General features: G+C 36.7%; 1 protein-coding gene across 5 annotated transcripts in view; it reads right to left on the reverse strand.

The window, feature by feature from the left end:
• The window catches only part of TTLL7 (tubulin tyrosine ligase like 7), a 133270-nt gene that overhangs the window by 8084 nt on the left and 102067 nt on the right, over window positions 1–23119 (reverse strand). For all 5 annotated transcript variants that reach the window (XR_006514561.2, XM_014830093.3, XM_014830092.3 and 2 more), the window contains 2 exons: window positions 14623–14783; window positions 8186–8359 (listed from right to left, as the gene is read on the reverse strand). Coding sequence is in view for 4 of the 5 variants with exons in the window: in XM_014830093.3 (XP_014685579.1) it covers window positions 8186–8359; window positions 14623–14783 (335 nt within the window). In the remaining variant the exon portion in view is untranslated. The remainder of the gene's footprint in view (window positions 1–8185; window positions 8360–14622; window positions 14784–23119) is intronic.

Genomic DNA, 23119 nt, shown 5'->3' on the forward strand with positions numbered 1-23119 from the left:
TTTGTCATCATCCCACACTGAAACTCTGCACCCATTAAACACTAAATCCCCATTTCCTCCTCCTCCCAGTCCCTGGTAAGCTCTATTCTACTTTCTGTCTCTATGAATTTGTCTATTCTAGATAGCTCATATAGGTTGAATCATACTATATTTGTCCTTTTGTATCCGGCTTATTTAACTTAACATGCTTTCGAGGTTCATCTATGTTGTAGCATGTATCAGAATTTCATTCCTTTTTATATAGGCTGAATGATATTCCATTGCATGTATATACCACTTTTGTATATCCATTCGTCTGTTCATGGACACTTGGGTTGTTTCTACCTTTTGACTACTGTGAACAATGTTGCTATGAACATTGGTGTACAACTATCTGTTTAAATCCTTATTGTCAATTCTTTGGTATACACCTAGCAGTGGAATTGCTAGGTCATATGGTAACTCTATATTTAACTTTTTGAGGAATTGTCAAAATGTTTTTCATTTTACATTCTGAATCAGCTTCTATGAGGGTTACGACATCTCAATATCTTCACCAACACTTACTATTCTACATTTTTTTTTCTTCCTGCTTTATCTCCCCAAACGCCCCCTGTACACAGTTGTATATCTTAGTTGCATCTCCTTCCAGTTGTGGGATGTGGGACGCCGCCTCAACGTGGCCCGACGAGCGGTGCTATGTCCGGGCCCAGGATCCGAACGCTGGGGCCGCCGCAGCGGAGCGCACGAACTTAACCCCTCGGCCACGGAGCCGGCCCCATTCACCTTTTTTTGATAGTAGCCCTCCTAGTGGATGTGCATTGTATTATGGTTTTAACTTTGATTTGGGAGGGAAAAAAGCCCTAGTTTTCGGGAAAAAGTCCCACCTCTGCCACATGCTAGCAGTGTGATTTGGATAAGCCATTTAACTTCTTTGGGGCTCAGTTTTCTGATCAATGAAAAGAGTCCAACAGTTTCTACTGTGTCTGGCTCACAGAGTATGGAGCTAATGAAATAGTGTACATGGGTGAAATGTTATTATTTATGTGTTATGAACATCAGCTGCACTAGCAAGACCATCCCTGTTCTGAGATAGTTGTATCAAGCTTAGCCTAAGGTCATAGTGGTACCATGTTTTTAACTCGATTTTTAAAACTTTTTAATTGTGAAGTATAGCACACATTGAAAAAGTACATAAAACATAAATGTCTAGTTCAATGAATAGTATAAAGTGATTACTTGTATAACCTCTACGAGGTTAAATATCTGAACATTCCTAGCACCCCAGAGCTCTGTATTACAGCACTCTCCCTCCCCATAATGTTCCCCACTTTTATGGTATCCAGACTTTTATGGTAATTACTTCCATTTTTACCATCCAAGTATATATTCCATAAACACCATAATTTAGTTTTGCCTGTTTTCTTTTTTTTGAGGAAGATTAGCCCTGAGCTAACACCTGCTGCCAATCCTCCTCTTTTTGCTGAGGAAGACTGGCCCTGAGCTAACATCCATGCCCATCTTCCTCTACTTTATATGTGGGACACCTACCACAGCATGGCTTGCGAAGCGGTGCCATGTCCGCACCCGGGATCTGAAGCCGCCGAAGCGGAACGTGCAAACTTAACCACTGCACCACTGGGCCAGCTCCTAGTTTTGCCTGTTTTTCATTTTAAAATAAGTGGAATGTAGTATGTGTTTCTTTGGGTCTGGCTTCTTTTATTCAACTTTATGTTTGAGATTCTTCCATGTTGCTATGTATACATGCAGTTTGTTTATTTTAAATGCCGTATAATATTCCATTTTGTGAATATTACCCAAAAGAGTATCTATTCTTCCATGAATAGATATTTAGGTTCTTTCCAAATTTCAGCTATTATAAGTAAATGCTACTATACCATTCTTGGTCTTGGTGCACATGTGCACACATTTCTGTTGAAAATTACTGGGAATAGAATAGCTGTGAAAAGAGCAGACTTTAGTACATAATGCTACACTGTTTTAAAAAGGTACCAATTTTCACCATCACCAGCAGTGTAAGGGAGTTCCCATTACCCTACATTTTCATCAACCCTTGGTAGGTAGTGTTTTTGTGGTTTTGCATTTCCCTGATTATTAGAGTAAATACTTTTTCAAATGTTTATTGGTCCTTTTCTAAAACTCTTTTGTGAAGGGCTTCTTCAAGTATATTCCCCATTTTTCATAGAGTGTTCTATTTTTTTCTTAGAAATTTGTAGGAATTCTTATCTAATCTGTAGAGGAATCTTTTACAGGTTATACAGGTTGCAAATACCTTCTTCCATTCTGTGGCTTGCTTTTTCACACTCTTAAAAAGGTCTTCTGATAAGCATATGTTCTAAACATAGTAAAATTTGTCTTCTCATTCATGATCTGCATTTTTGGTCCTATTTTTTAAATAATCTTTTATACGTCAAGGTCATGAAAATATTCTCCAATATTATCTTCCAAAATCCTTAGTTTTGCCTTTCACATCTGTATTCTCAATTCATTGGAAATGATTTTTGTACATGATATGGGGAAAGTCAAGTTTCTGTTTTTTCTTATTTGGAAACCCAATTGTTCCAGCACCATTTATTTAAACAGACTTCCTTTTCCCATTTGTCATAAATCAAGTATACCCCCTTTGTCATAAATCAAGTCCCAAATATGCCCAGGTCTATTTATGGCCTTTCTGAATGGTTCCATTGGTCTATTTGTCCATCCCTTTGGCAATATTACACTGGCTTAAATTACATTAGCTTTATTATAAGTCTTAGTACAGTGTAGTTAATAAATCCCATTATATTATTGTTTAATTTCAAGAGTGTCTTATCTATCCTTGGCCCTTTGCTTTTCTGTATAAATGTCAAAACAAGCTTTGGTCAAATACTATGACTCTCCAAAAAAAATTTGTTAGGATTACAGTGAATTTATAGACATACAGAACTACCTGAGAAGAATCAACATATTGATAATATTGATTCCAATGATGAATAAGGTATATCTTTCCATTTTTTACATTTTCCTGTATAAAAGTCTTACACATTTTTGTTACCTTTATTCCTAAGTATTAGCTATTCTCTGATGCCATCGAAAAATGACATCATATGTAAAATTTCATATTCTAGCTGTTTGTTGTTGATATAGAAAGAAATACAATTGATTTTCTTATCTCAACTTTGATCTCATCAAAATTATTAAATTTACTTGATTTATCTGTAGAATTATTTAGATTCTATAAATACAATTGTATGCACTAGTAATGACTTTTAGTTCTTTCTCTCAAATCTAATGTCTTTTCTTTCTTTTGCTTGTCTCATTGAACCATCTAGGACCTCTGGTACAATGCTAAATAGAAGTGGTAATAACAGGCAATCTTGTCTTATTCCTCATTCTCAAAGAGAAAGTTTTCAACATTTCACCATTAGGTATATTTTTTATATGTTTTTTGTAGTTATCCTTTATGAGATTAAGGAATTTCTCTTTTGTTTTTAGTTTGCTAACCTTTTTTTTTTCTTTAACAGGGAAAAATTCACCCTGAGCTAACATCTGTTGCCAATCTTCCTCTTTTTTTCCTCCCCAAAACACCCCCAGTGCATGGTTGTTAGTATATCCTAGTTGTAGGTCCTTCTAGTTCTTCTATGTGAGCCGCTGCCACAGCAAGGCAACTGGCAAGAGGGGTTGTGTGGTTCTGCAACCCAGAATCGAACCTGGGCTGCCAAAGAGGTGAGAGTGCCAAACTTTAACTACTAGACCATCAGGGCAGGGCTGGCTCCCAAGCATTTTTTAAAGCATGAATGTATACTGAATTCTATCAAGTGATCTATCTGTATCTTTTGAAATGATCTTTTATTCTATTAAAATTACATTGATCACTTTTTAATGTTATTGCACCCTGAAATTGATACAATAAACAGAAGTGGGTCATGACACATTATCCTATTTAAAGTTTCTAGGTTCATTTTGCTAATATTTTATTTAAGATTTTTGGATCTATGTTCAGGAGTGAGATTGAACTGTCGTTATCCTTTGCCATGATGTCCTGGTCAGGTTTTACTATCAAAGGTATGGTAGCCTCATATAACAAGTTGGAGAATGTCCCCTCCTTTTCTGTTCTCTGGGTGGCTTTAACAGAATTAGACAGTGAAGGTCTGTGAATCTGGAGCTATCTTTATGCGAAGGCTTTTAATTACTGATTCAATTTCTTCAATAGTTAAGACTATTTAGGACTTTCCATATCTTCTTCCATCACTTTCGGTAATATGTGTTTTTCCAGGAATTTGTTAACTTAATCTAAATTACCAAGTTTATCAGCATAAAACTGTTCATATTTTCTTATAAAAATTTCGATGTTTGTAGGATCTGTAGTAATGTCTCTATTTTAGTTCTTGATGTTAACTATTTCTGTCTTTTATATCCTTGATCAGTCTCACCAGTTGTTTATCAATTCTATTAGTGTTTTCAAAAACATACTTTTGGCCATGTTAATCTTTATTCTGTTTGCTATTAATTTATGCTTTCATTTTTATTATTTCCTTTTTTTCTGTGTTCTTTGGGTTTATTTTAATGTCATTTTGTCACTTTTCACTTAGATTCTTTTCACTTTTGCTTAGATCATTTAATTTTTCCCTTTCCCCTTTCCTAATATGTTCATTTAAGTGTATAAATGTCTCTATAATAATGATTTAGCTACATAATTGCAAGTTTTTATTTGTAATATTTTTGCTATCACTCAGTTCCAAAGATTTTTCTTATACCCATTATTGTTTCTTCTTTGCTTCATGAGTTATTTAAAAGTGTATTTTTTATCTTTCCAAAATACAGAGCTTCTGGTTATATTTTGTTACTTTTTTCTAGTTTAATGGCATGCAGTCAGAAAAAAATACTCTATGATTTCAATCTTCTGAAATACGTTGAAATATGTTTTATTATTCCACTATACAGTTGATTTTGGGAAAAGGCCCTGGTGTGCTTGGTGTATTGTATTCTGAGGTTACTGGATTCGCTTCTATATATGACAGTTAAATCTGTTAATTATATTGTTAAAAATATTCCATATCTTTAACTAATTTTTTTTGAGATACATATACTAAAATCCCTCTAAAGTTGTAGATTTATCTATTTTTACTTATAATTCCGTCAACTTTTGCTTTGCAAAACATCTGGAACATTGTTACCTGTAGGAATCTAGGATGTTTACCAAGGCCTCATCTTTGGCAGGCCCCAACTCCTACTTTTTCCCTTAGGCCCATGAGTCTGTCAAAAGCACTACTCAGTACTAACAAGTACTCACTATCAAGTACCTGGTTTACTCTCTAATGTCTTCAAGCAAGTGTTTCAGTATTTTGCTCAGCTTTTCTAGTTGTCATCAGCGCTTTGTTTACCAAACACAGGAATTCGAACTCGGTGGTTTTCAAAAATGTTTTTAGCCATGGAACTCCTTGTTAAATGAGCTTATATGGAAGCTCAGCACATGAAAGATAGAAACACAGAGATGCTGAGGCTCAAAAGTGTTTGGAGATCCCAAACTTTCGCAAGTAAGTCTAGTTATAGTGGAATAATGAGCTGGTGCCAAGAATTCTAGTATCCTGCAGATATAGATAGGTATATAGATATAGACATATAGATACAGATATATAGATATATTTGACCATCTGGGGTTACAGATCAATTCTATTTGCTTAATTATTGAGCCCACTTCTAAGCAATGGCTTTTCATTTCACACGCCTATTGCTATTATTTTTCTGAGACTGCAAGGATGAAGGCTACTCTCTTCCATGTAATAGGTGCCATATACACTTTAAAGTCTCTTAAGAAATAACCTGCAGATTTTTGATCAGGATAAATATGGTCCATAAACCTTCTCTTTTAATTTTACAGATAAATTAGCCAAATATGTATCTCTTCATAAAGTATTTAGGTATACCTCGTACATTAATTATATTAGGAATATTTATATTTATTTATAATGTATATTTCCTTATAAACATAAATTTATATTTACTTACAAATTTGTATTTATATTTTATTAGGTATACTCCATAAATGAAATTTATAAATCTACTAATAAATATCAAATTAAATGACTTCTACATATAAAGTAAAATGCTATAGGTTTCTAATCTACAAGAGAAAGAAGATATGGCCACTTTTTCCATGTTTTTAAATTGATGTAACATTGACTTGGGTTTTAATAGCTAGATATTAGGAGGATGTGTTTATTTCTCTTTCCTCCTTGTGTTTCCAAGTAGAAGAACTTCCATCAATGTAAACTTTCTGGCCTCTTACCAGAAGGGAGTTATCTGATTCATAGATTTAAAAGAAGGAATCAGGACTGCTTGGCTCAGCCCCTTTCCGTTTTTGGATCAGCCTATCTGCAGAAAGGAGGCATTCTTACTTGCTCTCCTGCCAATGCTAATGGAACTAGACATTATTGGGTAGTGCTAGTGGGAGGTTGGGTTGATTCATCTCTGCCTTTTACTGGATGGGTCCCTTTAATTTTGGGATTCAATACTAAAAATCTCATTTGGCTCATATTTATACCATGTCGCTCAATGTAGCTTTTCTCATATTTAATGCAGCTACATTTTGATGATCAAATGTTTGACTCCTACATTTCTCTCTCAAATGGTTCTGAACTTGGGCAGGAACGAAGGGCGTGTTTACTGACCTTCCTCCCCCCAAATGCTTATAATATATATAACCATACTAGGGTCATACTGAGCATTTATCAAAACTCAAGATTCCAGGGTCAGGAATATCTCTTCTGACTACCAGATGAGGAAGAAAATAAAAAGGTCTGAAGCAACTGTAAAGTATAACTTCTTCCTCCAGACAACCAGGGAGACTCACCCTATTTTGCCCACTCACAAAAGTTACAAGATCCCTCAACAGAAAACGGGTTATGAAATCTGAAACTGTAAGAGCGACATGAAAGAGTGTGAAACCATCCTTCCTAGACTGGAATTTAAGGCTTTCCTGATCATACTCCCAAAGCATCACTCCTTAAAGAGAAGCCTCTTCATTTGTATGTTATAATGTCTTCAAGATGCCATCATTCTTTTGAATCATATGGAAATATTAATGAAAGTAATCTAAGTTTTATTTCAATAATTTGTTTCAGTCAAACCATCAAAACTGTAGAATATAGCTTTGGTGTTTACCCATTTTAAATATTAATGGCTAACTTTACCTCTACCATTGTTGTGATCAGTCAGCTTCCGTTTACAGGGGGAGAGTTAAAATAGGTTAAAGGAAGTGCAACAGTATAGTGACAGAATACAAGAAAACAAAGATTAAAAATACATCTCTCAGTACTTTTTGTGAAAAATATTCCAAGCCAATCTGCTGTTGCAGGTCAGTTTTTTAGAAAGTTAGCTTTATTCTACCCTGTGTTCTTTTTAATACATAGATCAATTTCCATATGTTTCAAAAAGAAAATCCAAGCTACAGTGGTTCCATTTTCTTCATTGTCTGTTCAACTGTTAGTTGAACCTTTTCATCTTTGGACTATCACTTAGTTTTTCAAAGTCCTGGTTTACTCACTTCTATCCTGAGTAGTACTACAACTTACAGATACTAAAAATAAAGTCACATATTCATCTCTAATTCTAACAGGAATTGTGATTGTCTTGAGAAGTGCTAAAATGTACTTCTTGTTTACTCTGTGTGTTTTTGCAGCTTGAAAACAGTATTTCATGTTGTGAAAAATCACCTATTTTAACACTTTATAAAAATTCAATTCTTAAATGGAACTTAAAATTCATCTCCCACAGATTTGTTTGGTGATGAAAGGAGTAGTGGAGGCCTACTGAAGAATAAAAATTAAACTAAAGGCATCTTCTCAACTATATTAGGCTGAAGGATAAATGTTGAAATATCTCTACTGGGGAAAAAAGTTAAATTTATTACCAGTTTTGGATGCTCTTACTTGGCTTTTGAAAGCAAAAGTATATAAACCAAATAATCTCACTTCCGTGTAGGTTATTTCTGTCACCTTCAGGTTTGTGATTGCTGTCCTTGTTCAGTCCTTTAAAGGTAAAGATTGTGCAAATTAAAAGTATTTTGCAGATAACAGCATGGATGAATTGTTAGTCTTTAGCTGTTTCTCTAGCCATATAAACAAAAAGAGACTTTGAATTTCAAACTGCACTGTGGCATGACTTTACATAAAACTCAGAGGGTCTAGAGAAAGTAACCAAGTACCTGGAATTACCCCAATCGGTACCAACGCCAGACAGTGATCCTCTTGTGTCCGTTGTATATTTGTAAACCACTAGCAGGCACTGTTTGCAAAGCTCGACCAGGCGCTGGCAACACTGGAGCTGCAAAGGAGTCACCACCTCCGGGCTTTTACTGAAAATACTCTCCCAAGAGGATCTGTTGGCATGGAAACAGACATGACCTCATGAGGCTGTTGAAAATGGCCACCAGCTATATCACTTACCTAGCAACAAACCAATAAGGAAACGCAGAAATGGCCTCACACAGTTGAAGTGACTACAGATGGCTGAAAGGTATAAAATAAATAAAAATTTGGAGATAAATCTTTATGTTAAAAAAACACAACAAAGAATTCATACACTATTTGTCTTTAAAGACTTTATTGCTGCCAACTGTGGGTAGCTAACAGGATGGTTTTCCAACATCTTCTACAAAACTGAGTTACTCTATATAAAGTACTTGTAAAATACCGAGCTAATTTCTCAAAAGTCAGGTATTCCAGGAATTTAGGTTTCCTAGGAGGCTATATTTACCTTTACATTAATAATGATCCCACCAAAGAGTTGAAAAGTTGTTGCAGTAGGAGAATTTAGGTTAATCCCTTGCTTATGATCGGCCCCTTTCAAACAACTTTCAGATCTAATTATGTCCAGGATGTTCCTAGAGCACAGGCTCTGTACTCTAGAAGTAATGGAACCTCAACAAGCACTGTCCTACTGCAGTCCCAGAGGTGCTGTCCTCCCTCCTTTGGTGAACTCAGCTTATTCACAAGCAGGCCGCAGTGAACACTTCCTTGGTAAACTTCAATTAGATGTGTGTGTGTAAATACATGCATTTACAATTCCTAAGTTTACTGTCATGGCCTAATCAGGAAACACCTCACTGCCCCGCCACCACCACCAGGAGCAAGTCAGAGAGAGAGAGACTTATTTCCTTAGTGTAAATGAAACTCTTGTCAAGCCTCGAGGGGAAAGTTCGGTTTGAGACTGGGGAAAGTCTCATTTTACATAAACCGATTCGCTTAACCCTCAGAGAGAGAAAAGAGTAGATTTTCAGAAAGAAAAAAATAGTAAGGAAAATATTTTTCTGAAGAAATGTACTTCCCACTGGGAAATTCAAAGACTCCATTTTCAATCTTCTGTGGATATTTGATATCTTTGGAATTTTAAAAAATGCTTTAGAAACTCAGAAAGGTATTTTTTAGCAGAAAGGCTACTATTTATTTTTTCAAGGGAAACATGGTTCCAAAAAGACAGCATGTCATCATTGAATGACAGGTTTTCTTAAGGGGAATAAGATTCAAATGAGTAGACTGAAAGGAATAAATTTTCTTCCATGTTCTGAGATGTTCAGGACTAAATATAAAACTGTTTTTATTATTTAAGAAGGAGTAAAAGTTATTTTCACTCAAGAAACAGTAATATGCTAGTTAAATTAACTCTAAAAATAAACTTTAATTTATTATGAAATATAAGAAAACCTAGATACGATATATATGTGTTTATAAATATCTATACACATGTACGAGTGTGTGTGCATACAACCAGTTGACCTAATTTGATCAAGAAAAATATTGGAGAACATCAATTAATTAGGGAATATATTTATAATTAATACTCTTAATCTAGCAGGCCCTATACACCTGGGCCCAGAGAAATAAAAATTTCATATAAATGTAAATACACACAGAAAACATCCTGTGTCTGACTGTCTGCCTGGCACTTTTCTTTTCTCTCCACTGGGATTCTGGGTCCTTCTACAAAAGTCTACCTCCACCACCACCCTCCCCTCTGGATTTGGGTATATTTACATTTGATCCTTTGGAGCCATTTGATTAAATCCACTGTCAGGTCACTCATATCATGGTAATTTTTCTTTTCCTGACTTGAAGTATAGAGGTAAGAAAAAAACAAATAAAATGGAAGAAAGATAAAAGAGCTTCTTCTATGACACTCTAATTTAATGTAGCATTCTGAATAAGACGTGAGTTATAATATGAGCAGCCTTGGCTTCTGATTCTTTCATTCTTCCTTAAATACTTAAAAATAAACCTATGAATCAAGGTCTTTCATCTATTTTCAGTGTATATGTTCACCACCACTGGTCAAAGACTGCCTTCTACTCTATCAATCCCTATTTAAGTGTCAGCACAGCAGAACCCCTCATACAGAAAAAAGAAAATGAACAGGACCTTCTCCGTTTGGTGCTAGGCTAGTGGCGCCCCCTCTGAACAAAGGAAGCCTGTCCTCCAAACTGAGCATATTAGAACGGAGTCTGCCACCTCCCCCCACCACCTGCCCAGCTGAGTAAATGTGACATCCCTCTCTAACACCACAGCATCTCAATTTTCAATACTAAGATGAAACTTCTTAAGAAGGTTAACGGATGTAGAACTAATTTTTAAAAATACCATTGCTTTTATTGAAGAACCCAGGGTCTTATCTGCCTGCTTTCTGGATCTAAATTCCAAGGAAATGGGAGGGCTGAAATCCATGAATTCAAAAAGAAAAATTAAACAGTTAAAAAACTCTTTCTGACACTCAATCCTCAGAGAAATATGAAAGGAAATGACTTCAAATGACATTTTTTAGTAATATAACAAGAAGATACAGAATACTGAGTACCTCTGGCAACAAAGAGGAGTTCTTAATGAAATCCAGAGACTTGAAAAGCCTCATATTATCCAGCAATCCAATAATTTTCACCTCTTCTCTCATTAAAACATTTAATAAAGCAGTTATCTAAAAAGTGAAACTGATTCATTTCACTCTCCTTCTCTGGAAGAAGTCCTAATGGATGGCTGAGTGGCCCAAAGTTAAGTAGCAGAAAGGAGAAAAGAAAGTTAAAAACAATCTGGACTATACTAACTGGACAGTCCGCGACAGAAAGATTAACGAAAAGTACTAAAAACACCACCTCCGATTGAAAGTGATATGAGGACAGCACGATTTACACCATTTTAAGTAGTTGATATGTTACGTATACATTTTCAAGTAGGCATATAATTCAGCCTAGAAGCAGACTGCTGCCTTAGGATATTCTTTACAATTTCTTCTTGCCCTGAGATTCTAAATGAACAGCTCTTCCATGACAAATTCCACAGGAAAATGCTTTTGGCTAAGGGTGCAGACCAGATTCTCTTCTTTGGGGTTTACTCTATAGGGGTTTTGAGGGGACAGAGGCTTTTCCAAACAACACATTCCTTCTCCCATACTACCCTCTGCCTCCTCTCTTTGCTTCAGGCGAACTCCAATTCTTCCTCCTCCTGCAGGTCTCCACTGACACATCACTTCCCTTGGCCACCTTCCCTGAACTCTCAGGCCCGAGTGTGAGTCTTACAACACCTAGACTTTAGACTTCCCCTATCCCAGTAAAACATGGTGGATAATTTTATTCATGAGAATTTCCAAGAGCTATTCCCCTGGAGAGAACACATTCGGCATGCGGCACATCAGAACACTCCCAGGAGGCTACATAGGATAAAAAGGGTCACTGAGCACGGGCTTCAGCAGCCTGGAAGAACAAGAGAGAGGGATGAGGGTGTTTCATATGCGATGCATCAGTAAAAGCCCTGGGCGAATGCTAGGTAAACCTACCGCAAAGATTGACAATATTCTTTAATATTTCTGGATGTGGACAGAGAATGCTTTATTTATTTTGCTTTATTATTGGGGTGTTGACAGGCCAAGGCAGAAGTCAAGGTGGCCCAGAATTATTTGGATTATATTTTTCCAAGATTTTACACCTCACTGTGAAAGATAGCTGCACCTTATATTAAAATCATTCCTTTAGAACTGAGCTAAGAATAGATTTTTACCTTGACTGCTACTGTTAGGCCAAAGGTTACAGGACTCTACATTGGCTAGACATAATTCAAAGGATAAACAGAACTATTCTGGGTCCAAACTGAGAATCAAACACACACAACACTATGTGACTTCATTAAATTGAAGAAGCCTAAGAAACTCGTTCGTAAAGCTACAAAATAAAATCTGGAGTTAAACTCACCTCTACAAACCACCAAGTTTTTAAGGAAATGGATGGAGAGTGGAGGTCAAATTGGACTCAAAGCTACTCCTTCTCCACCTGCCCAAGTGCAACGGGCTGGAGATTTGGCTAAAGCTATGGGATCTGCAAGAAAGCAAGCATGGCAACCGCTGGCAATCCTGTTTTGAGGGAAGTCCACAAAGCACAGAGTTAAGAGCTTGGGCTCTTGACTCAGACAACCTGGATTTAAATTCAGGCTCACCTGCTGAGCCTGTTTTATACTCTCTTTATGCTTCAATCTCCTCAACTATACAATAAGAATAATAATGACTCAAAATATTATAGCGGTGATTATAAGAATACTTAATATGTAAAACAGTGTCAGGCACTTAGTAAGCCTTCAATAGATGTTATTGACTCTCATTATCATTACTAGTAGTAATAGATACCACCAGAGAAATCTGGGGGGAGTATTAGTGCCAGAAACGAGAGAAACGGATTCTAAACCAAAGTTAGAGAGTTATTACCGAAATAGTTCAGGGAAGAGGAGCTTGAGAGGCAAAGAAGAACCACTTTATGGGCATCTTTAGGGTCTGGCATTGGACATTATCTCATGGACTCAAAGCCACCGGCACCACTGTCAGCTGCAGACTATCTCACTGCCTTCCACGGCGGAGAGTAGCTAGATTTCACATTCCAAGCAACGGATCAACAATTATGAGTTCAGAATGAGAAAATTTCTACAGAGAGCCATCAACTAAGAGGCCATGGAGTACAGTTCAAATGCTTCACTTACGTCTCTGTAGAAATAATTTATAGCCAAGATTATTCTCAGATTTCCTCACAACCCAGAGCACCTTATCTGTTGGTGAACGGCAGCTGAGGAGAATTATGGTGGTGAGAATGAGTCTGCAAGTGGTACGAATGGCTGAGTACTAGAGGATAGAATATTTAAATGGAGGACATTCAGAGATCATTTCACACTATAATAGTCAGTTAAGGTTTTATAAAAAAGGAGCATAGTCTGCGTCTTTCTGCAGGATTTAAATAATACAGAGGGGATGGGATGGATGGGGTTGTAGAAGGCAGACCAATCAGATACTCCAGGACATCAATAGCTCAGAGGAAGGACAAATTTTTAAGATATTTGAAAAATAATCAGTTTATTTTTCTGGAGGAGAGTTCAAGTAAGAGTAATGAGAGAGAAGACTGGAGAAATAAGAAAGAACCAGCATATTAGAGAGTCTTGTATCTCTACATAAGAAGTCTAGACTTTAATGATAAATGAGGGAAATCACTACAGATTTCAGGAAATGACCCTGACAGTAGGATGGATGGGGGAAACAGAAATTGGAGGTAAAAATGCTTAGAAATCTATGAATTTGCCTAGACCTTCTACCAAGAAGGCGCCTCTTATCTGAAATCCTGTAACACTTGATCTGTGTCTCTTTTATAATCATGACTTTTGTATATATGTTATTTTGTCTACTAGAGACAGCAGAGCTTATTGGCTAAGAGCATGAACTCTGGGGCCAGGGTCCTTGAGCTCAAATCCCAGTTGCACTAGGTCCTTAGCACCTCCTGTGCCTCAGTTTCCCTGTCTATGAAATGGAGATAATCATAGAACCTGCTTCAAAGTGATGTTAACAGGATTAAAACACTTAGTACACATAAAGTGCCTAGAACAGTGCCTGGCACATAGTAAGTAGGATAGCATGAGCTATTATCATTTTTAAGTTTCTTGAGGTCAGGATCTGTGTCAGATTCAACTTTGTATTCCAAAAGTATTTAACACAGTAGTAAGTACTTGATAATTGTTAAGAACAATGAATCTAGAGCAGCCACAGTGGGAATGTGACAGAAAAACTGGCAAGATTTAGCAAATGATGGTATAAAGACAGCGAAGGAAAAGGAAGATGCAGATGCCCCTGAGATATCAAACCTGTATGATTGGGAGAATAACAATGCGATTAAGGGAAGTCCTGAGAGGAAGACATCTCTGAATAAAAGGGAAGGATGGAATGCTTGGTTTCAGATCTCTTGAGGCTAAAATGACAATGAGTCATAACAGCTTTGGCAGGACTGAAATTCTGGGGAGGAGCGGGAGTGCAACCAGAATTTGGGAAGTCTGCTACATAATGACGACGGCAGAAGTGCCTTAAGGATATTGATTTGTAATTGAGATTTTTGATTAAGAGTACCTTCTCCCCACTGAATTCAAATTAGTTAGGTAGTGCTGTGTTCATATTCATCATCTCATCTAAATCAGCTTAACTGCTATAAATAATAGTTGAGTACTAAAAATTGCATGCAGTAAAAAATCCCTATTTTAAGAGGTCGCTAAAGACATTCAACCATTTTATTGGGCTACCTCTACAGCTAAATGGGAAAATATTAAAAATGACAATAATAAAAGATAGCTTAGAACTTACCCTGAATCACAGAAACAGTTCCACAGGCCCTGGCCATGACTCCAGAGTAAGCGATTAAAAACCCGGTTGAAAATCCGATATAGATTAACTTCCTCAACATCGGGCACCTTCCAGATGCGTGGCAGAATTGTACGAACACTCGTTTTTACTATGTCCAAGACCTGGTAGAAAAACCAAAGTATTTCAAAATCTAAGTGTACATGCGTGTGTCTAAAATTCAAAGATGAATATATATAATTCAAACATTAATACACACACAAACACGCTCAGACACTGAATGAACTACCTCACAGAACAAAAAGTCCAAAAACACAACCATGCATTTATGAAACTTTGGCATATGACGGTAGGTGGCAAGTCAGACCACTAGAGTAAGGAGAGATTAAAATCAAAATTAAATTGAAATTAAATTTGAATTTAAATTAAATCAATAAATGGAGATTTAAAAACAGTAATCTTTATGAAAAAAATAAATGCACTTGAATCCTCACTTCACTCAATTAACAAAAATCAGCTCTAGAGGGATTAAGGTCTTAAGTTTAAAAAATAAACCATTAAATATCTTAGTGGAAAGTATTGGGTAATATCTTTTAGACCTTGGGTTAGAAAAAGATTACTTAAGTCACAAAAAATTACGGACCATAAAAGATTAATAGATTTGATTATACTAAAATTAAGAACTTCTGGTCATCAAAAGATACCTTAAAGAAAATAAAAGGTCAGCTTACAAACTGGAAAAATATATTCAAAACATATACATCCAACAAAAGATTAGTATCAGGAATATATAATGAATGTCTAACAAATTGTTAATATAAACACCAACAACTTATTAGAAAAAAAAGGACAAAAGCACATGAACAGGAATCTCACATAAGAGGAAATAAATATGCCCAATAAATACAAAGAATAAAGGTTAAGACTATAATGAGATATCATTTCATGCCCAGTTAATTGACAAAAATTAATAGTCTGATAATACCAAGCACGGGAGAAACACGGATCTACAGGGTCTCTTGGTCATTGTTAGTGGGAGTACAAATTGGTGCAGTCACTCTGGAAATAGCTTATCATTATCTCCTAAAGTTGAAAATTCATATACCCTATAACCCAGCAATTTTATCCCTAAGAGAAAATCTCTCATAGGTTAAAAAGAAGCATGTTCAAGCAGCTGTTCACAACTGTAAACACCTGGAAACAACCTAACTCTCCAACAACAGAAGAGTGAATAAACAAACAGTATACTCATACCCTTGGACTATTAAACATATAGTAGTCAAAATGAATGAAATACAATGACACACAACACACAGCATCTTAGTAAAACAATGGTATTTTTAAAAAATACCTACCTGAGATTACTCACATTATGAACCCTTTTAATAGAGTAAAAACAACTAAATGCTAAAAATACTTATGGAAATACAAATAGATATAATAAGAATATACAAAGAGGGGCCGGCCTGGTGGCGCAGTGGTTAAGTTCGCACCTTCCTCTTCTTGGCGGCACGGGGTGCGCTGGTTCGGATCCCGGGTGCGGATATGGCACTGCTTGGCAAAAGCCATGCTGTGGTAGGTGTCCCACATATAAAGTAGAGGAAGATGGGCATGGAGTTAGCTCAGTGCCAGTCTTCCTCAGCAAAAAGAGGAGGATTGGCAGTCATTAGCTCAGGGCTAATCTTCCTCAAAAAAAAAAAAAAGAATATACAAAGAAAGAAAGCAAGGGACTGGTGGACCTTGAATCCAAGAAAATGGCTGCATGAGACACAGGGAGCCAGGGGCGTGGAGGGGAGTCATCTGATTAGATAATAGGTTATTGCCAACATCCTAGCTTTTGTCGTGGGTATTGGGTTCACAAATGGATGTGGAGAGAAGGGAAACCTCATACACTGTTGGTGGGAGTGCAAACTGGTGCAGCCACTAGGGAAAACAGTATGGAGTTTCCTCAGAAAATTAAGAATAGATCTATCATACGATCCAGCTATCTCACTGCTGGGTATTTATCCAAAAAACTTGAAAACACTAATGCATAAAGATACATGCACCCCTATGTTCATCACAGCATTATTCACAAGAGGCCAAGACCTGGAAGCAACCTAGGTGCCCATCAAGGGACGAGTGGATAAAGAAGATGTGGTATATATGCACCATGGAATACTACTCAGCTATAAGAAGTGATGAAATCTGGCCATTTGTGACAACACGGATGGACCTTGAGTGAAATAAGTCAGAGGGAGAAAGCCAAATACCATATGATCTCACTCATAAGTAGAAGATAAAAACAATGACAAACAAACACACAGCAACAGAGATTGGATTGGTGGTTACCAGAGGGGAAGGGGGGAGGAGCAGGGCGAAAGGGGTAATTAGGCACATGTGTGTGGTGATGGATTGTAATTAGTCTTTGGGTGGTGAACATGATATAATCGACACAGAATTCAAAATATATTATGATGTACACCTGAAAGTTAAAAAAAAGTCATCACAAGAAAAAAAATATTGTAACTATATATGATGATGGATGTTAACTAGGCTTATTGTGGGGATCATTTCTCAATGTATACAAATACCAAACCATTATGTTGTACGCCTAAACTAATATAATGTTACATGTCAATTACATCTCAATAAAAAAAATTAGCCAGAGGAAAAATAAAAATTAAAAAAATAACCTTAAAAAACACTAAGTAAAATCAGGCCATACATAGACCAATAATGAGAGAGTATCTTGAAACAAAGACTAGGATTAATGGAACTCTTGACAACTGAAACCCTAGAGGTTCTAAAAAATCTGTAAACCCTCAAAAGCTACTTTGTCTAATTCACATGTATTTAGTACTTACGCAATGCAGATATTTCCAATGAAACTTTATTTAAAAAACATAAATAAATACCAACAAACACAGTTATTCTAATTTCAGTTCATCAAAGAAGACTTTTCACTTTTTATTTTATTTATGTAATTAAAGGAACTGTCTATAAATATGAGAGTGAGAGATGAAAAGAGAAAGAGATTTGCAAACAGAGGCTGAGTGAAGATATAATTTCTTTCAATGGGCACAAACATATAGAGAATTGGAAGCAGATAAAAGAAGAATTTAATTTATTTCTCTTTACAACAGCCATATTTAAAGAAGTGATATTAGTTATCTCTGATCAAGGAAAATTTAGAATAAACATCGGTTTAAAAATTAATTTAGTAAAAATTTTCAAAGCAACACTTTTTATTTATAGAAGAATATCAACTACAGCTTCTCACAGTGAATTGTGTGAGCAGCATCTGTCCTTCCCTTCCTGTTCCACTTCTGTCACCGTGAAGTGGGAACAGTAAAACCCTACAGCAGGTCAGGGTGTGTCAGCTGAAGGGGAGGAGAACGAAGAGCGATAATGGAATCTGTAATAGAGTAGCTTGTGAAAAACATTGTCCCAGAAAAGCTCGTTATTATAGATAATGAATGCTTAATTATAAAGAGGGATTTTTAAAAACCGTAATATGAATTATTCACAATACTACTGATATAATATGCATATCAGGCACTAATTCACACTTTTTATTTTTATAATTTTCATTTAAGCTATTAGTTTAACTCTTTATGTTTTTTAATGTAGAAAGGAGTACTCATGAGTGATATAAGAATCAACACTAGCAGTAAATGATAAATCTAAATCATTTCTCTTCTCAATTGTCCTTTCTACACTCAATGTTTTAGTGTGTAATAACAAGCCAAAAGTTATAATACAGAAGAATAAAAATAGCAGCCAAGATAACCCAGAAATTGGTCTCAAGAATAAATATGATATTCTATATCATCTATTAATATTCTATATAAGAAGTGAAATTAAAAAGGGGTAACGATACTGGGAGCTTTAACACTACGGTAATCTCATATTCTATTATTAAACAATTATTCGACTTCAAAGTGATATGGCATTTGAGATTATGAGTTATTTCTTCATTTTTTTTAATACATTTCATGGTAAAATGCATGTGATGCATAAGAACCAAAGAGAAGGGCAACTAACGTGTATTGGCTGCCTGCTCTATGCCAACAGAGTATACGTACATTACTAAGAAGAGACTGTCTTGGCCACTACTCTCTCTATATTCTATCCTTAATTTAGAGGGAATTTTAAAAGCACGATAGTCTAATATTCCAGCCCACACACGAGTAAAAGCAGCAACTTCAGAAAGCAGCCAGGGAGTCAGGGGTGGGAGTACTTCTGCTCCACTCCTAACGTTTTCTCCAACATGGAGAAGGATAATCTTCATGCCTCTTGTGCCCCACCAAGCATCTCTGCCTGAGGAGTGATTCCCAGACTGGTGAGACTGGCATGGTCTGAGCAACCCAGGAACTTGCTCCTTCTGTTCCAGCATACGCTACTGGGAACATCCATTCTCCTTTGCTTCTCTTTGCCTTCAATTTTAAAGGAGCCTCCCCAAGGAGGCAAGCTCCGGTGCAGGGAGAGGAGTGGCTTAGGGAGACCTGTAATATGGAGAGCACAATGGCCTGCAGACCAAGGGAGCTGGAACCCAAATCCCTCATCTCTCCTCTCAGCCTTCACATAAGCTCTCCTCCGCCTGGAACAGTCTTCTCGATCTGCCCACCTAGTGAACTTCTATGACTTCCCTCAAACATCACTTCTTCAGGGAGACCTTTACTGGCTACTAAATTATTTTATGATTCCTTAATGCCCTGTTCTTCCTCTATTAATAATTATCTCACTTTATTTTAATTTCTTGTTTAATTAATGGAGACTGTTATCTACACGAGAGGAGGAATTATGCCTATCTTGGTAACAAACTTATCAGGTCCCCAAGGCTTAAGAGACAGGTCTCAAACTTAGTAGGTATTTATCTTAGTAAAATTGTTACTTGCAAGAGAGTGAAACCTATGCAGACTAGGTAAAAACCAGAGCTACTAATTATTGAGGCTCACTGTAGACCAGGTGCTGTTCTAAGCACTTTTACATCTAGTAACTCATTTAATCCTCAAAACAAGAACATGAGATGGATACAATTGGTCCATAGACCCTTTCCAAAAATCTTGAGGCTAGATTCCACAATCACACACATTACTATTTCTGCAGGAAAATATGCGAATATTCTAACCAAGAGGTAGACAAAAATAACACATAACCTCCTGTCAGGTCATTGTCACCAAATGAGTTCAGGGGGGTTAGGTTTTGATGCCTAATGGTCATGAAAAATTTTTTGGTTTTGAAAACATTTTTTATCTCATTTTATGGATGAAAAAACTCAGGCATAGAGCAGATAAGTAACTCATGCAAGAAAGTTAGTAAGTGGATAGTCATGTAGTGAGACCTATCCTCTTAACCACTACTCAACAGTGCCTCACAGTTAATTTGACCTGTCCAGGTGACAATAGCGAAACCCTAGAAGAAAACTGAATTGTCTCTTCTTAGCTTCAGATTCACTTCTCGTGAAGTAATACTTGGGAAGATGGGTGGGCTTGCTGTGTAGAAACAAGGTTGCTCAGGCACCACTCCATCAGGGCCATCAAGTCCATCAAGGACTAGTTTATTAAAAGGCTCCACAGACAGGGAGACAATGACTGCACCTTTAGCAAAACACCCACTGAGTAATTTTAGGAAGGCAGAGAGCAGGCAGGCAAGAAATCAGATTGGGATGAAGTAAATTAGTGCCAGTCCTATTTGTAGTGCTATTTTGGATCTCTCCATGCTTTGGGGTTAGAAGAAAATGGATGGAAGATGAATAGTTTGCGACACACAAAAACAAATAGTCAGCAAGGTGCCCTTTGTGTTTATCTGTGGACTCAAGTGAGGCTAACTTAGAGAATATAGGTATCCATTTCCTGACATTGTGACTTTTAAAAGCATCCCAATCCGACATTAAGCTCGCTGAGAGAAAAAATAAATGGGAGATTCGGTCAATGAAAACATTAATAAAAGGGAAAGATTTGTCGTTTCCATATGAAATATGGCACATCTGAAGGCAGAAAGCACACAGACAAATTCATATTTTGCAAGAACATACAGATGTTGAATGATAAACTGCTCCATATGGCTGAACAGTTGGTCCTAAATTAAAATAATGGCATGAGGTGAGGGAGGTTTAGAAATAACATTAAAATCACTACATGCTGTACTAACGATGCATGCAGCAGCCATGGCTATAGGGTAAAGGCATCTTTGCTGATGCAAAATGAACAGCTCTGTACAGCATCTATGTCAGCCCAAATGAAAAAGAGATGGAAAATGATAACATCAAAATGCATGCAGAAGCAACTACATCAGGTACTAAAAAGAAATTGCTATTTAGAAAAGAAACACTTGATGAACAAGAATCTCTTAGAACCCTACAATAAATGCAAATATAGCACAACCTTAATTTCACCACTTATTCCTCTGCATCCTCCAATCTTAGTTTATGCCTAGATATCACATCAGAGAATAAGCTTTTCAGCAAATTTGGCATTCTTCACAGCCCACCAGCACTGCAATATTTTCATACTTCATATATATTCCTTACAAACTATATAAAGCAACTGCTTTCTTGGCAGAAAGCTAAATTATGCAAGTCTGGAGTTACCACAACATGACATTAAATAAGATCAGCTGTTTCCATTTTCACCTGGTGAGGATTCTTTTCAGTACTTAATTCCTATACCCTTGACCTTTAAATTTTACACCCATTAAGGAAAATTTTAAATAAGTAGGCATGTGGAAGAGTGTGTGTGTGTGGCATTCTAATCTTAGAATTTTACAACATTCTAATGAGCAACCAGCAAATGCTTTGATCTTGGAACAGAAAAAAATGAGACACATATCTCAACAATGGTCTCTAAATGGAATTAAGAGATTTAAATGAAAGTCTTGTGCATTCCACACCTCAAACAGTGCTTGAGACGTGGCAGTCCCTCAATTAATATTGTTGAACGCGTGTTTGAATGAGCAAATAACAAAATGAATAAATAAACAACTCTCAAAATCCCCAATAGTGCCTACCATAGTTCTCGAACAAAATTGGCAACCAATAAATGTTTGTCAAATTAAATCACATCACACACAGCCTTTGTGGCAGCCACGGAGACATGCCATTTGAATCAACCTGCTTCCAAGGGAGCAGTTAGCCGAGAGCCTCCCCACTCAAGATCCGCGGCAACATCCAAGCCAAGCTCAGGCTCTTCTCCCTAGACCACTCCCCGCCAAGGACTGAGCGTGGTGGGATACCAGAGAGGCGCTATTTCTGCTCAGTGTGATCCCTCTAACAGCAATCTTTGTTCTGGGCTCCCCATCAGCGGGACAGGGCTTTCTCAGAGCCTCACTAAAGTCTGAGGTTCCTCCTCCCCAAGCCTCCTGCCTTCCGTTCTAGGGGGTCAGACCTACACTGCAGTCTGAAGGCTCTCCCTGCCTCCTCGACCTTTCTCTCCCCTTTATCTTTCTTCGGCATTTTCTCTTATAAATCTCTTTCGCTTCCACTTCTGTTTTATCTCTGCTTCACAGAGGACTGAACTGACACAGCCTTATAATGATTATTGACTATCAGCACTGCCAAAAGACAGATGGGTCTGATTAATCCACATCTAGATGTAAATTAGTTAGGTCCTTGGCCTTCTAAACGGGTAACTTTTTATAATATCTAATTCTACATTCCACAGCAGACCCACATTTCTAGCTTCCTTTTCGTTTTCTTGGATGCAGTTTCTAGCTTTATAAAGCAACAGTGCAGGTTTCAAATGGACAGTCAAATAAATGGTGACTATGTTACAACTCAACAGATAAGTTTTATACCTCATTTCTACATATTCTACATAAAATAATTCTGCATATAAAGAATTCTTAGTAAAATAAAATACATTAGAGAAACAGCCAAAAAACCAGCCTGCATTTTATATCTTCTGGGCTTGCTCACCTTCCCATGTGATGTCTGACTTCCTCACAAGAACCTCCAAATACTTAATGTTAGGAATCTCAGAGCAGTTCTGAGACGTTACCTGCCCAAGCAAAGGGCAGAGGCAGCACTGAGCCCAAGCCCAGGTGACTGCAAGTCCCATGCCTCTTTCCACTACTGCATACCGCCCCTTTCGTTTAACATCAACATATTAAGCTTTTTAAAGCTCTTTTCGATACACTCTTCAACTCATTTATTAGCTCTCTTGTTGTCAAGAAAAAAATATTTCAGTCAGTCAGTCATTCTCTGATCCCACTTTTCCTCTGATTTCATCTGAAATAAACAAGGTATGGAAGAGGTGGAGAAAAAATATTTATAGATATATTATTATATGTTATATATATTTATAATAAATATATATAAATTTATATAATATATATAAATAAATCAGCTAAACATATTTAAGTTTGTCCCAAAAATTATTTCTACAGCATATCTCTATACTTTTCCTATCTGGGGTGAATTTTAAGTATTTGACTTAATTAATTCTAATGCTATTGATTAAGTGGACAAAATATACAAAAAATCCCAGTTAAAAAATCTGTTTATGTTAGGGCTCAAGAC

This window comes from Equus asinus, chromosome 16 (genome assembly GCF_041296235.1).
Source record: "Equus asinus isolate D_3611 breed Donkey chromosome 16, EquAss-T2T_v2, whole genome shotgun sequence".
NCBI lineage: Eukaryota > Metazoa > Chordata > Mammalia > Perissodactyla > Equidae > Equus > Equus asinus.